At 36.8% G+C, this 16,289-nt stretch overlaps 1 protein-coding gene across 14 annotated transcripts in view; it reads left to right on the forward strand.

Annotated features, from left to right (window-relative positions):
• Positions 1-16,289, forward strand: part of CDC42BPA (CDC42 binding protein kinase alpha) — a 184,477-nt gene that overhangs the window by 92,860 nt on the left and 75,328 nt on the right. For all 14 annotated transcript variants that reach the window (XM_048297409.1, XM_048297415.1, XM_048297411.1 and 11 more), the window contains exons 7-9: positions 11,440-11,533; positions 12,282-12,482; positions 13,064-13,312. In XM_048297409.1, the coding sequence (XP_048153366.1) occupies positions 11,440-11,533; positions 12,282-12,482; positions 13,064-13,312 (544 nt within the window). The remainder of the gene's footprint in view (positions 1-11,439; positions 11,534-12,281; positions 12,483-13,063; positions 13,313-16,289) is intronic.

Here is a 16,289-nt window from a genome sequence, read left to right on the forward strand (position 1 = left end):
TACTTAGCAGACTTTAATTTTTTAATCTTTAGAATACGCTGCAGGGTAGTAGTGCTTGTGGAGTTCTTAATCTGTTTACTTAAGTTCTTAGAAGCCAAAATGGAATTTCAGTAAAGTTGACATGGCAAATTATGGCAAATATACAGTCATTTTATTGCTTTTCAAATTGTTAGGATAGTATTTTTTATTCTTATCTTCTGGAGGAAAAATATAGAATGATACAAAAGAGTACAGTTGGACAACCCAGAAACAGCTCTGTCAACTGAAGTACACAGAGTTTAAGCAATTTTCTTGGTGTTCCATTGTAACTACATTGAAATCTGAAGTGAATAAACTTCATATTTAAAGTTGGCTGCTCAATGAAGCTTGTTTCTACCACCATCAGCTTAAATTAGTTTGGTTTTTAGTATTTCAAAGTATCATCTAATAGGGTGCCTCAAAAAGAGAGCAAACCGTGCACAAGATATTTGAATGCACTTCTGTGATAGTTACTTGTTTGTCGTGTACTTGGTGTCGTTTCTCAATATTCATACAACTTTGGGCTTGAAGGCCATTATTCTTTCCAATGTTGACTCAAATGGCAGTTTTCCCTGATGAATGTTGTTGGTGTGGAGTTTCTGTTGAGGAATGTGAAACTATAAGCACAGTGATCAGATCCAAAAAAAGCATTGTGACAGCTGGGCAGGTTAGAGAGGCGAAAATAGTGAGTGCCCTCAGCCAGGTCCTCTGCTGCATGTATTTGTAGCTTATTAGAGAAGTAGAAGAACACCAGATGGAGAGAGGAACATGAACTCAGTTTTTTTGTTTTGTTTACTAAGTGCTGTGTAAATTAAAGGTGCCCAACTCTTCCTTCACAAATAATACATAGCCTACCATGGCACAACTTGTGGTTCATGGCCTGTTTTTAAGTGTGTTCTTCTACTTTAGGGCCCCTTGCTAGGTGAGCAATCCACTCCCTGCCATCCCATTTTTCCCAGGGGCTCCTTCATTTCAGGTTGCTTCAGTATTTTCAGTATAGGCACAATTAGTCACATAAGGATCTAATTCAAACACCTATTTTGAATCTTTCTGCGTGCAAGTAGTTGGGTTCTGAAGAGGCATCTATAAGTGAACAGCCCTAATGTAAATAATTTTCTTCTGCATGTGTTGAAGTGCTCTGTTCTAGGGAGTTCCTGAGAATGGTCTTTCATAATAAGAAAAAAGCATGCATGTAGTTACTGCAAATTAAAAAAACAATTTAGGTCATGAAAGCATGGTGAGAAAAGTAATCTATGCACTGGAATAAGTAGTCCAGGCCTGAATAATGCCTTGTTTGAATCTTCAGCAATTTCCTTATATATTTTGCCACCTAAAAGTCTTTCTATAAACCTTGCTTTGCTCCTGGCTGTTTTATATATATATGCATACATATGTGTGTGCTGAAGCCATTCTTATGAGGAGATGAGTCTCCTCTGATAGCCAAGGCTTTTTACACAGAGAAAACCTGTGTGACAGAGCAGTGGTGTGGAGGGCTGCTCATGGAGTGGTGTCTGATGGCTTCAGGCCAAGCTTGCCAGCACTTATTATCCTAACAGTGTAAGCAATGTCAGAGACTAACCTTGATTGCTGAGCATTTTGGGATAAATAGGGGCTTTCTGTTAGTCAGACTTTAGATCAGGGGAAAGGAAGCTTTTAATTTTAACAAATTTTGAAAGCCTGATTGTTACTAAATGTCAAGATACAATCAAGACAATTTTGTGGTTTTACCTGTCATATCCCTGCAGAGTTGAGAGACAAGAGAGAGGGACTTTGCCAATTTTTGTTTTATGAACTGCAGTTTCCAGTGCAAAAATAGGCATGTTCTTAGTGCTAAGGCTAAAGATACTTTCTGTCTTGAGCCACAAGAACTCAGAAGTAGGCTGCTACAGCTGAACGGGTAGTACTTTGGTGTTACTGCACTTCAGCATTAGGTTTGAGGAGCTTTGGTACAATGTAACCAGAAGGTTATTATGAAATCAAATTGAGAGGGCAGCTTTAGTCATAATTTCAGAATTGCAGGATGGGTGAGGTTGAAAGGGACCTCTTTTGGTCAGGTAGTCTAACCCTCCTTCTCAGAACAGGGTCACTGAGAGCAGATTCCCAGGACGCATTTCCCGTTGGATTTTTTGAGTAGTCCTTTCCAATTAACCATAATTCTGGACTTTGATCACTGAACGGCACAGTACCTCCAGAGCTTTACAATACTGTGCTGTAATTATGTTACAACTTGTTTCATGTAAGAATATTTACCTAATTCCCCAAGTGTTGTCTCCTTGATTTTTACAAATTGCATTCGGTTAGTAGCAATTTTTACTAATTTCCTGTGGTGGTTTTCAGACTTCTCAAACCAAGTATTTGTTTTTCAAATCGGTTTTTGTTTTTGAAAAAGAAATAGGTAAAAACATTTCTGTTTTGTTCCTCCCATCTTTTATTTGCACGTCTTTCAAAACTTTTATGCTTGTACCTCAACCTTTTGTAGCAGGAGAGACCATCATAAATAGCTATTAAAAACTATTAAAATTACCCAAAAAAGAAATATAGTACAAGGCTCTCATATTTTCATGCATGAAATTTTACTCAATAATACTATTCTGTTCAAGATCAATGCATTATTAAACATTCAAATGTTCAATACTTTGTGTGCCCAATTTTATATTTGAGTCCTTACAAGTTTTTTTTTGTCTAATACAGTAACTCAGCTACAAGCCAACCCTGAGGAAAGTTAAACTTCTATATTCTTGATCCACTCTGAGAGGCCAGTTAACTTGGATTTGGGTTTTTAAATTTGTTTTTAGCAGTTCCTATGTCAAACTATTTCAATTAACTTCCATTTTTTAATTTGAACTTTTACAAGTTTCAGAATGCATTGGTCTTCCTCTTACACGCTTGATTGTTTGACATAAGGAATTGTCTTTCTGATAATGTCTACCACACTTTTATTCTTATTTCACTGGTGTTTAAAATCACATCTGTAAATCAGCCTTGTAAGGTACCAGATTTACAATGGTTATCAAATAGCACAGTGTGTTCCTGGTTTTAGTCTGTAAAGCTGACAAGGCAGTAGAAATAACTCCTAGACAACCACAAGTGACTTTGCCCTGACATCTCTTTAAAACGCTACATGAGGGGCCTAACCTGCATGTGAGGGTTTTTTCCATAGATATCTGGTTCTGTCAGCTGATTAGCATTTTAGATGAAGACAGTAGCTATGGGGAGTATGTAGCTGCCAAGCATTTATCCAAAAGAATTTTTCAAATCACCCTTTTTTACTTATTTTTTTAAAAGAAGGAAAAAAATGGACATAAGCAGGTTTTAAAAATAATTATTCTTGGTTTGCAGCTGTTATCGTGTTTGAGATATCCATTACTTGGAAACAAATACATATGCACAAAGCCCACAGGGAGACATTTTTCTAAGGCAAATTAATTCTAGGATATTATAATATGATGTGGTGGAGCATATATTTATAAGCCAGTAACTACACTGTTCAAGTGTTCAGGAATGAATATGAGTGCCTGAACAAACTCAAGATATATATGTGTTGGCTGATGTACTCATTCCCTGTTGCTTGTTATTATTTCCTTTATTAGCATTTGAAATTCATAAAGAACATTGGATACCATAAGGTAAATACGGTGTTGTGTCCAGAATACTTGTCTGTGTGGCAGAAATTAAAGACTGTGGAGCAAAGGACTGGGAGAGGACTTGGAGAGGTCAGCTAGTACTTTTCTTGGGCTGCAAGGCAAGATCAAACTGTAGCTAAACCAGTCTTGACAGACGTTTGTCTAACTGGTTTTAAAAGAAAAGTGATGGAGATGGTGACACTTCCTGAAGCAATTTGTTCTAGTGTCCTATTGTCATTATTATGGAAGTGTTTTCTCATGTTTCATATGAGTATCTTTCATTGGTACTTAAATTCCACACTCAGTGTGGGAGAGAATTAATCTATTTTGCATTTTATACTCGAGTCTGTGGTGCAGATTCTTCGTAGGAAAAGAGAATGTAATGTAATTACCTTATTTTTAGTGAAAACCAGAATTATTTCTCTCAATCTGGTCAGGGACTTAAAAAAGTATACTTTGGCAGAAAATGTGGTCTGGAACTAAGTTAGTTTGGAAGTATCTGATTCTGTAGGTGCTGTAATAAATGTACTGCATGCAGTACATGGAACCTTGAATTCTGTATTGTTTTACATTTAGTTTTGTGATATTACTAAGAATAAAACTTGGTTAGGATGTGTGACAGTACAAATACAAAATTGTCCACACTGATCAATAAATAATGACTATATCACACATCTAGAACCTTTATTGTTGTGGTTTGGTTGATGTTTCAAACTAATTGATGAGAGTCTGTCCATTGAATGTAATGAGATTTAGAGGAATCTCCTGCTGCTTAGACGAGATTCTTTTAGCAGAGGTGAATTACTGGGTGTTCCTGGAACAGCACATACATAATAATTTATTATCAAGAGTTAAAGAGAAAACAAGGGAGTTTTACACTATTAAGATACTGTTTAAAAAAAAATTATAAAATAAGGTTGATTATAGCATTTATGTTTTCCCTGTAGTTGTTCTTATTAAGGCTTAGATTCTGAAGTGTTCAGGCTTTGGCTATTTCTATTAACTTCAGGGCTATATGCAAGGCTACTACATCTTTTTTGGTTGTAAGCTTTAGTTTGTCAGCTTTACATGAAGCAGGTTTTGTTTAGTATACAAACATGCTGCAATGGTTTGGGTGCTATATAAATAATAAGGCTGAGATCAAAGTTATTTAAATGATTTTGGTTTCAATCGAAATACGCTCTTTTTGGATTTCACCCAAAAATGAAGGAGTGTCTGTTTAGGAGGAGGCACAGTAGAGTCTTGATAAGAGGCACGGTTAATGAGGTACAACATATTCCAGTTTTCTCATGCTGCTATCTTGTGCAGCCTATCTTGTTGGGATTACTAAAGAATAACTGCCGACTGTCCAAATCTAATTTGGCTCAGTGCACATTGGTCTTTCTGCCAGATGGAGCCTATTTCCAGTTTTGCTCATCAGAATTCAGATAAACTGTAGTTGGCAGAATATGGCAATGCTGACTTTGATATAACCCAGTCCACTGTAATGGAAAATAGAAATAACCTGCTGGACATCAATGTCCATACATTTGATTGTGGAAAAAGGCATTATTTGACCAGCACTCTTGGTGTAAGTTCGCCACTTGTTTCGCTCTGCGTACCTAAAGCAAGCTGTCAGTAGAGCATCACTGAATACCTTAATAAAAACTTCACAGGCACCAAATTTTCTCATTTCATTGGAGTGCTGCCAAAACCAAATGTCTTCGTTTTTAATCATGGATGCAGCATTTCTTTGTGAGAGAGGTATATGGAAGGAAAGTCTGCCTGAAACAACAGAAGGGAGTGAAATAAGCAGTTTGCCAAACTTCTGTCCTGACAAGGGATAATCCTGTGTTCTAAAGGAATTTTGGATAAAAAGTCCAGGCATTCTGGCAGTGAAGTCTTGGTTGTGGTTTTTTTTTAAAGTAGGTAACTTGGCAAAGGATGGCATTTCTTGTTGTAAGAGTGAATAACTATAATCACTGATGTCTGCTTTTAACCTTTTGATTTATACTTTTGGGGAATGCTGTTGCATGTACAATGAGAAAATAAAGTGCTGTGAAATCTTTAATTTGTAATAAGCTTTCTGGATCAGTTTCTCTGTGCCAACAGTTACACCTGAAACTGATTTATTTTTCTCAAATGCTGGTGTTTTAATTTGCATTGGTAGCATTAAAAAATACTGTTCATGTGGAGTTTTCACGTAAAAATAATTTAATGTAAGCTGTTCACTTTCTTCCTTGCTATTCAAGAATAGCATGTCTTGGGGGCATGTGACCTGTTTAGGAAAATTAATTGATTTCCATGCTTTTCTAATGTTAGCATTAGAAATAAAAATTTGTTTTCCAGATTATCTCTTTTCTATCTACTGGGCTCAGATAAAGTGGTAGTTCAGCTATCAAATTGCTCCTTTGATTTCAGACAGGCCTATTTCTTTATTCAGGCTCAGCTCGTTTTGTGGTTGTTGCATTTAGAACAGTGTGAGTCCCTTTATTGTCATTTCAGTTCTGCTGGTTCTTTAAGAGCTCAGCTGTGTATGCAAGGACAGTCCATCAGCATCTGAAATGGTTATTCCTAGGAGGACATGTTGGACATATTGAGAGGTTCCCACTTGCACCATCTGGCCACTTTTGTTGATCTTGCAGAGAAGAACTTGCTTTTTCCTCCGTTTCTGTCTGATCATTTATGTTTTGAAAGAAAAAATAATAATACAGATGAATAACTAAAACAAGTAAATTCTGCATCATAACTGTACAGTTACCACGAAGAAGAGGGATCCCTACTGGTCACAAAATCTTTAATGCCACTTAAATTTAGAAAATACAAGCCTGTGGGTTGACCCATTGGCACAATCTTTGGTAGCATTTGACACGACTGCTGCTCAGTCATTCTGGTACAGTTTTAAACAAATGTGTCCCTCTATTTTTGATGCGTCTTCCAATCTGTTTGTCTGGTCCCCTCCTCCATGAAGCTGCCCTTGAAACAAAATTAAGTTAAGATTCTTCTGAAATCTGCTGCTTCCTGTTCTGTAGACCTGAGGAACTTCCTGTGGTCTTGCAAATAACAGAATTACATTGATCCAGTGATTCAAGGAATGACAGAGATGAACCTCAGGAACCCATACACTTTGAAACCATAAGATGATCAGATAATTCAAGTTGTAAGGAACTTAAGGGAGTTTTCTAGTCCAAATTTCAATATGCAAGACCTCATGATTCCTTAAGTTTCCTTTAGTATCAGAAATGAATCCGGGGGAAAAAACCACATTCACGTGTATTAAAAATTCTTTTTTAGTTTATTTTACAGCTGGAATGTGCTATGGATTTAGCATGTCTCAGAGGGAATACTTTTTCTTGAGTCTTACTGAACAAATGAAATTCTACTCCGGCTCATTAACAGAGGAATCAAAATAAATGGCAATAATCCAGGTATCTGCTGTAGTCCTATTTCAGAATGTTGTTTATATTAACACAGTTAGTATGTAAAATGTTTGGGTTTTAATTACAGCTTAAGAAAGTAAACGGTTTTAAAGAGAGGTGAGTGAAGTCATCTAGGTAAACATGCCCATCTGAAGAACAGCTCCCCAAATAAAACCAAGAAGCATTATAAGGAAGGATTCATTAACAAATTTTCAAATTTTTTTCATTAGCCTTCACACTTTTTTCAGTGCAAGTGAAGTATTCCGTATTACACACTGTTTACTCTTATTGCCTTCTCCAGCAAACAGCAGCAAAGCTGCTGTGCAGTGCTGATTTTCTCCTTCAGTCAAGGCCAACAAAGCTCAGAAAAGTAGAAGTTGCTCCTGGATACTCTGTTGGGGTTAAAGTTTAAATGGACATATGTGTTTCTAGAGAAGTTTATTTGGTCCAGATTTCCAGTTCCTTTGGTGCTGTTAAATCACTCATTGGGGGAAAAAAAAAGTTTCTTTGAGTACGCTGGGTACTTGGGTTCCCTTAATTCAGTGTAGAGCATATTTGAAGAATTTGTTCTAGCTTGGCTTCTGCCAGGTCCAGCTCTGGCAACCTGCACGCCTGGCACACTGGGCTTCCTACAGGAGCTGCTGTCAGAGTAGGGCTGAACTGCCTGGGACTTGGTCGAACTCAGGGTCTCCAGAGGGCACAGTGGTGCCAGAGCCGTTTCCCCAATTCAATACTTGTTCCCACTATAAATCTGGCTCATAAATACCTTTCAAATGCTTATTCTTCTTGAAAGTGAATTAGTATTTCGTATTCCAAGTGAGCAGACCTTTTTCTTTTATTGCAGTGAACTAATCACAGAGTTACTAGGGTATTTGGGCTCCACAGCCTTCTAGCCAGATGATATTAGCTGCTTGACTGAGCACCATGGTTCTTGTTGAGTGATGTTTAAATGGTCTGCCCACAATCACCTAGTAACTCTTATCTACAGAGATTCAGCCCAGTGGTCTATTCACTAAGCCATATAACTTTTCATTATTTGCTCATTACTTTTGCCAGATTTTAGCTACTTGGTCTGGAATTTTCCTTCCTTAGTATTTGCCTGAAGCAGTAAGTGTTCCTCTTTCCAGAAACAAGACCAAGAAACAAGGATTAGTCTTCCTATATAGATTTTTAATTAATAGAATAATTCTTACAAAACCAAAGAGAAAATCTTCTGCTGTGGGATGTGGAGACTTGAAATTCAGGACAGAATCCAATCTGCCTTGAGTCATGGATATATTTTTATTCCTCTGGTCCCCACCTAGATATTTTCAGGTTATAATTTTTCCCTCAATATTCCAGTTGTTACGAGTTCCAAACAACCATGTGCAGAGTTTGATCCCTAACTACTTTGCAGTTTTCTTGTGCTGTAGCTTTGCACTGTTTCAGAGCTGTAATACTGAAGGAATTTGGGGAGATGCTGATAAATAGACACTAGAGACAGTATGGAGTGTCTCTATTACTGATAGTTCTCTTCCATTTGGTGCCAAAGAAGATTACTGTGCAAATTGGACAAAAACTGGATATGAGGAAAGAGGATAGTTGTCCTGGATCACAGGAATGGGAAGCCAGTGGGAATAGGACTGTGAGTAAATAGTGACTGCTGAGAACTGAAATGGGAGAAAATAAAAGATTAGTTAAATTTGAACAAGCAGGGAGATGAGGACTTGGGAGTGAAGAAGCTGAGAGAGAAAGAAGGAAGTAGAAGGGGAGGAAATTTGGGGTTGATAGGCTGCGGAGGATTGGACATCTCAACTTCTGAGGTGAGTCTAGGAGAGAGAGGAATAAAAATGCAGTTGAGATGGAAGTAGAAGGAAGCAGTCCATACAGTGAAGAAACTGAGATAAGCTGGTGAAGGTGGAGTGAATGTGAAGAGAGAATACCATATTCTCTTTAGGACAGGAGATAGATTGGTTCTGATCACTAAAGACAGTAAACAAACATCATTCAAAACTAAACCTAGAACAAAACTCATCATTCTAATGCAATCTAACAACTGCAGGCTCAGTAGAGATGCATGGTTTATGACATTATATTTTCCCATAATCACTACCTTCACACTCTTCAGTTACACTGGCAATAATTACTCCTGTTCTTTGTTCGCCTCTGGGGCTCATAATTTTCTTTCCCTTTGCTTATAGCCTACTCTGCTGTGCAGGTGCCAGCAATTCTTGTCTTTCAAACCGTCTTTTATTAATGTAGTTCACAATTCAGAACAGTTGTTCATAACCCATAGCTTCTGTTACAAGAGCTGAAAAGAATTTGTATTTATTAAGTTGGTCTTTTCTTTTTTCCTTAACTAAAAATTGTTCTTATGAAATTATTACTGAGCATTACAAATGCCACTCTGCAAGAAATTGTTCCTCTGAGTGCATTCACTGTTTGCAGGTTTGGTTTTGCACAGTGTTGACAACACAGTGAGATTTTTCATGTTTTCTGCTGTTTTGTGAGATTGAATGGGAGATGTTGAGATGATGATGATGATGATTATTAATGTTATTATTATTTCCCTTGGGAATATATTAAAAGATAGAACATGGATAAATGGAGCCTCAAGGGTGACTCATGTTTTTGTTTAGCTTGAACTAGGTCCAGCTTCTAGGAGGAACTGGATTTTAGGTGCATGTTTTTGCAAAGTGTTTTAAACTGAAGTTGTAATTCCAGCAGTCTCAATGGCATGTGTTTGTTTTTATTTAGAAGCTTGTTTAAGGAATGTTTTTGGTGGGTGAATGCAAAACAAACAAAACTATCTCAATCTGGAGGCTGCAATTCTTTGGCATATCCAGTGTCAGCAAAAATCGAGTGGAAGAATGGTCTTAAGAGAATGGACTTGGTTATTTCTCCTGATTTACTTTGTAAAGAATTGTCTTTATGCTCCGTTGCAGGTTGTGAAAGTATGATTTCTTGCAGTGTTTGCTTTCTACTTTGGAAATATTTCTGCATATTTGAAAGGTGCTTTTCAGCATGGGCCTCTGCTTGCTTGTCTTTGAGTAACACAAATTCAGGAAGTACTTTTCTTTCAAACAACGAACGGTTACTGTGTTAATTGTCACTGAGTGTGTGACACTGTGACACCTTTATGCCACAGCTTCTAAAATGTTGTTCAAGGTGTGGTTCTAATTTTTTTCCCATTACAAATTATCAGTAAGCATTGTCTATAACTCAATTTCTACTTGGGGGAAAAAAAACCCAACAAAAACAAAACACCAAAACACAAACAACAATATTTGCTCTCAGGTGCAATGTGAACATTTTAGCTTATGAATATTTTGAGATTTGTCTGCCAAGAAATCGGTGACATTCGTTTTATAAGTAGTTTGAGGAATGAAGCAAAGTCAGGAATCACTCATTTTGTGTTCTTGTATCTTGTGTTCTTATATCACATGTTTGTGTTCTTATATCTTGTAAATGTTAACTGAGAAAATATTCGTAGACCTTTATTTATGCAGTCATAACTTATGTTATGAATATAATAGATAAGGATAGCATAAGAATCTAATAATGTCATATGTTTTTAAAATGTAGCTTATGTATATTTCTAAGACCTATACTTAACAGAAAAGAAATTTCAACATTTGAACCTAATTTATAAGTTGAACAAGAATTACCCCTCTGGTAACTGAGAGAACATAGATGCTTTTTCATCCTACTCATCTGCACAGTGGGAACATACACTCTACCTGTATTTCAGTACACTTAGGAAAAACCTGGGACAAAAAAAAGGTCAAGTTTACAATATAAGGAGTATTTTATTATGTTGCCTGCTTAGAAGGATATTTCCGTCTGCATCATGACCTGAATGAGGCAGCCAGAGTTTGGCAAGCAGAGCTGCAGTAGTGCGTACAACGATCATTTCAGCAGAAGTATGACAGATGCACAGAGTGAACCGAGATGCACGTGAGAGAAGAATGTCAGTGAAAGACAGTAAATCTAAAAATGTGTTAACTGTTTCAGGATTTCATTGGCCTTTGTTCTGTTGTAAAATCTAGGGGTTGTTTTCCAGCTCTAGTATAAGCGTGCATCTTCCACTTGAGACCGCTTTACTAAAATTCTTCAGATGATTTACAAGTTTTATATACAAAAGCTCAGAGCAAGCAAGATTCTCCTGTCTACCCTTGAGACATGAGAGGAATTTAACTACACAATTCTTAGTAAAATTAAGAAGCATTGTATGATTTGATTGATCTACAGCCCCTGTCATGAAATGTCCCTAGTGCAAATTTCACCGTATCACGAGTGACTGTCTTCTATGTACTGATGGGTTGCAGGTTTTGAATGAAAAGACCTTTGCAGAGTTGATTCTTGGAATACATCTTATGCAATACATTTTTGTACTAATTCTGAAATTGGTTTAATTGCAGGGATATAAAACCAGACAACATCTTGATGGATATGAATGGACATATTCGATTAGCAGATTTTGGTTCTTGTCTGAAGCTGATGGAAGATGGAACGGTAAATTAGAAAGAATGATTCATTCCTAAATATTTTTGCTTCAGTCCTTTGGTAGCCACAAAATGCATGCTAATAAAGGGGAAAAGTGCCTTATGTCAAATGAAATGGAACTGTAAATGGTATTGGTATGTAACTACCTTTCTTGAAAATACAACTGTAGACTGCTTGGATTTGCAGTATATTAGAAACTTTTTAGATGCATACAGTCAACTCATGAATAAATAAAGAGAAGCTGTGCTGTCAATGCCAAGTAGGTGTTTATGATCTATGAATCTCTCAGTTTTAAGCTCTGAGCGCTAATCTTTATTGAAAATGTAAGCTTTAGTATGAGCAGGATGAGATACTGGAATGTGATGATGTTCTACTAGTACATTTAAATTTGCACAGTATGCAGTAAGTGTGACTAGAATGTAATTCCAGTATGTTTAATCATGTCCCAGAGGGCTACAAAGCATTTGACCTAATATATGTGATTACCTAATCTGTAATTGCTTACTGGCTCTAATCCTGACAATTGACAGTTTTCTCCTTTATCTATTTTTAAATATTGATAATAGTTTAGCAAAAGTATATTATTGGGATCCCTGTGCATGCAGTGCCTTGGATGCTTAAGTATTTCTTTCTGAATTTAGAAGCTTTTGTTTGTGTTTAGTTGTTTTTGTTACAACGAGAATGCTGGGCTGAATTTTTTATACAGTGTCTGTAATGATGAAAGTTGATTTTAATCCTGAACATGTAACTTCTCCAGGTCCAATCCTCAGTGGCAGTTGGAACACCAGACTACATCTCTCCAGAAATCTTGCAGGCCATGGAAGATGGAAAAGGGAAGTATGGGCCCGAGTGTGACTGGTGGTCCCTGGGCGTTTGCATGTATGAAATGCTTTATGGAGAAACGCCCTTTTATGCTGAGTCCTTGGTGGAGACCTATGGGAAAATAATGAACCACAAAGTTAGTGCATTTTCTGTCTGTCTCTAAGCTAATTTTTAATAATGGGGTAACTTGAAGACACATTTAAAAATAAGTTTTTATGTACTAATTATGTTAATGTTCATAAATATAGAACAAAAAATATGTTTCCATGTAGTAAATTTATGGTTATGGATTGCAGATGTCTTTGCTTTGGGATAAAGCTAAAACGTAAAATCTGGGCTTGGAAACATGGATTTTAATTCACTCTGTGGAGTCAATCTTGGCTACATTGCTTCAATCCTGTTGTGTTACTTTCTTCTGGTGAACCCATTCCTTGGCTTATGCAGAAAATTCTGAAATGTTCTTCCACATGGAGGTAGCTGTAGAATTCAACAGCTGTAGTGTAAGAGAAATTTAAATAAAGAAGAAAAACTAGAAGACAAAAAAATTTTAATAGTTTCTATCCTTAGCAGAAGTCTTTTCCTTGAAACCTTAGTGCATGTATTTCAGAGCTGGAGTATTTGCACATTTCTTTTTCTACATAATGATTTTCACTAAGAAGTTAGTTTTTCCAAGTTTTTCGTGGTAATAAACTATTTCCTCTTGTTTTAATCTTTAAGGAGAGGTTTCAGTTTCCTGCTCAAGTGACAGATGTCTCTGAAAGTGCAAAGGACCTCATCCGAAGGCTCATTTGTAGCAGGGAGCATCGACTTGGACAAAATGGAATAGAAGACTTTAAGAACCATCCATTTTTTGCTGGGATTGATTGGGACAACATTAGGAACTGTGAGGCACCTTACATCCCAGAAGTCAGCAGCCCTACTGATACATCAAACTTTGATGTGGATGATGATTGCTTAAAAAACTCTGTAAGTATACAATTAACATTTTGATGAATCAGCCTTTGCAGCATACTTTGTAACGAAATGGACGTAAAAGGCAGTTTATTTCATGTGTTCTGCATAAATAGCAATTAGGTGCTGCTTTGAGGAACTGTGAAGGGAATACTTTCATAGTTTGAAGGCTGGTCTTCCAAACTCAGTCACGTAAGGATAACTTTTGTAAATTCATTGTAGCTTTACATGTCTTCAGCTAATGTACATCTGTTGCAGTGACAAGTTTAGTGTCCCTGTCTTATAAAGAATAATAGATTTACATGCAGATGGTCTACAAGACTGTTTCTAGCAGAGCATTGTTAAGACTTAGCGTTAGTTTGCATATTGCATTTTACTGTATTTTATTGCTCTACTCTAATTGCTCGTATCGGTGTTGGATTCCATTCAGTTTGTTTCTGCTAAATTTTTCTAGCTTTTTTTCTGACTTGAGTTTTGAGGAGAAATGTTACAGCCATTTCTAAAGGAACAAGAAAATATTTTTACCTTTGCTTCAAATGCTTTGCAGCTATTGATTTTACCAGACTTTCTGTTTCTATGCTCTTGAAAAGGAGCTTTGACAGATGATAGATGTCTTAGCATTGGAGGAATGCCTTGTGTTCTCTCCTTGGAAATATCTTTGTGTGTGTTTGTGTGTGTCTCTGTTGAAAGATGCAGAAACCTGCTGTTTACATGGGAGGTAAAGCATTTTCACCACTTTTACTTTTGTTTTCTGAACTGCATGTGCATCTCAGTTTTCTGGGGCTGCAGATAAGAGATAGGCAACATGAATTGATACAGACAGGTGATGATTATTTACATTCCCTTTCTTCCAAGTACACATTAAAATATGGAAAACACTGACTAAAACACTTTGTCGGTCTCTTCTCCCAAGAAACAAGCCACAGGACAAGAGGAAATAGCCTCAAGTTGAGCCAGGGGAGGTTTAGTTTGGATATTGGGGAAAATTTCTTTGCCAAAAGGGTTTCCCAGGAAAGTGGTCAGTCAACTATCCCTGGAGGTATATAAAAGACATGTAGATGTGGTGCCTAGGAAGGCGGTTTAGTGATGGACCTGGCAGTGCTGAGTTAATGGCTGGACTCAGTGATCTTAAAGGTCTTTCCAATCTAAACGGTTCTGTGATCTTTGATTAAATCTCAGAGCCCTTTTCCTTATAGGCAAATTACACCAGTGTAGCTGCATAGGATGACTTGCCTTCTTTTCATTTTTTTCCTCACTTGCATCTGATCTTTCCACCTCCTTTCACAACTAAAGTATTTTTATCTTAAAACTTTTTAATACAGTCTTCAGATATGTTTGCATATTATTTTGTCCAACAACAGCTATGAGGATCAAGTGGCTGGAGTGGTTGCTGTATATAGCAGGTCTTTGTTTGTGAAGCTGAAATAGCTTTTGGAGGTTGTTCACACATTTTAATGTTGTCCATTCCACCACTCCTCCTTTCTAGAGCCCAGTCTCCCAACTGAGGCTCTCATACTGTGCCTGTGCAGTGTGAATGCTTTACCGTCATGAAGAAACAGGGAGCTGCAGGTGAAGAAAGAATGCTCCTCTGCTGAGTTACTGGACTCTCAGCTGAGAAAATGGAGTCCAATTCTAAATTTGCTTTAGACATTTGGGGGTGAAAAGCAATGCCCCTGAACTGTGAGAGATGAATGCCAGTTTCTAGAGCTTCTTTTTCAGTTTCCTAATTTGAAACATCTGAAGGTTTTGTTCTGTTATTTTCTTGCCATTTCTTTTCACACCTAGAATCTCAGACCCACTGAAAAAACCTAGCCTAAGGCATTGCACGACTGAGAATATTTTACATTTTTGCTTTGACTGGTGGACATTGTATTTCATATTGCTTTGCCTCAAATTCCTTATATATGACTTGGAGGTATTTTCTCCTCCATATTTCATACTTATCTTTTGAGGAAGTTCCACATACTCGCACTGCTATTATAGAGGTCAGCGCCACAGATAAGCCCATGAGACCTCTTTTTTTTTAAAAAATTCTTGGCAAGATTTGAATTGCATAGAGTAAAGGAGGAAAACCCAATGCTGAAGATAAAAGACAGTGTTGAAAAGCCATGATTGTTATTCTTCCTGAACTTTGAATGAGACCGTAGTCCCATGGAAAAATTATATACATAATAATGAAATTTAAAAAGTATGTTGAGCATACACACAAGCATAAAGGGCGCAAAACTGTGCTGTTGAGGCAGCCTAAGTTGTGCTGGGTTTTAGCTTTTAACTGTTTGGTTTAGTAGCCTCATTCAGAGATACGATAGATTCAGCTATAATTTTCTCAGCATGGTTGTACAGTTAAATTCACACAAGCAGGAAATAGATATCTTGATCTCTGCAAAACAAATTCTTTTACAGAATCTTACCTTACTATCAATAGATACGATATTTTAGAAGAGATACCTGGCTGGTAGCCAAAAATTGTCATGTGGGCTGTTAAAATCATGCAATTATGCATTTGATATTTTTAAAGTTATCTGTAAAGACAGTTTTGAAATTGGAATCTATGAAAGGTGAAAACAAAATGTAAAGGAGAAATAAAATTTTATCTTTTCTAACCATAGTAATCTGTAATAATTGATATTTTTATTATGATTTAGTGGAAAATTAAGTCTTTGTAATTTGGTCTTGTCCTTAGTTTCCAAAATGCCCAACTTAATGAACTTACACAATCTAGCAATATCACTAGTGTTGTTTGGGAACTCTTTTATAACATGAAGGTTTTTGTCAGCTAAGAGGACAAGGTTGGGATGTAATATAGCTGATGCCACCACTGGAAAGGTAATTTCAGATTTCTGTTGAATGCAGTCTTACTCCTTGTCCTTTCCTGCTGAGTTTTACATGAAAAAAATGCACAACTGGTTCCTTTCTTTTTTTTTGCTTGGGTTTAGAAAGAAATCATTATGTACCTTTTCTGACAATTTAGAATCTTTTATCACTTTCAGTG

The sequence above is a fragment of the Corvus hawaiiensis genome, chromosome 3, assembly GCF_020740725.1.
Source record: "Corvus hawaiiensis isolate bCorHaw1 chromosome 3, bCorHaw1.pri.cur, whole genome shotgun sequence".
NCBI lineage: Eukaryota > Metazoa > Chordata > Aves > Passeriformes > Corvidae > Corvus > Corvus hawaiiensis.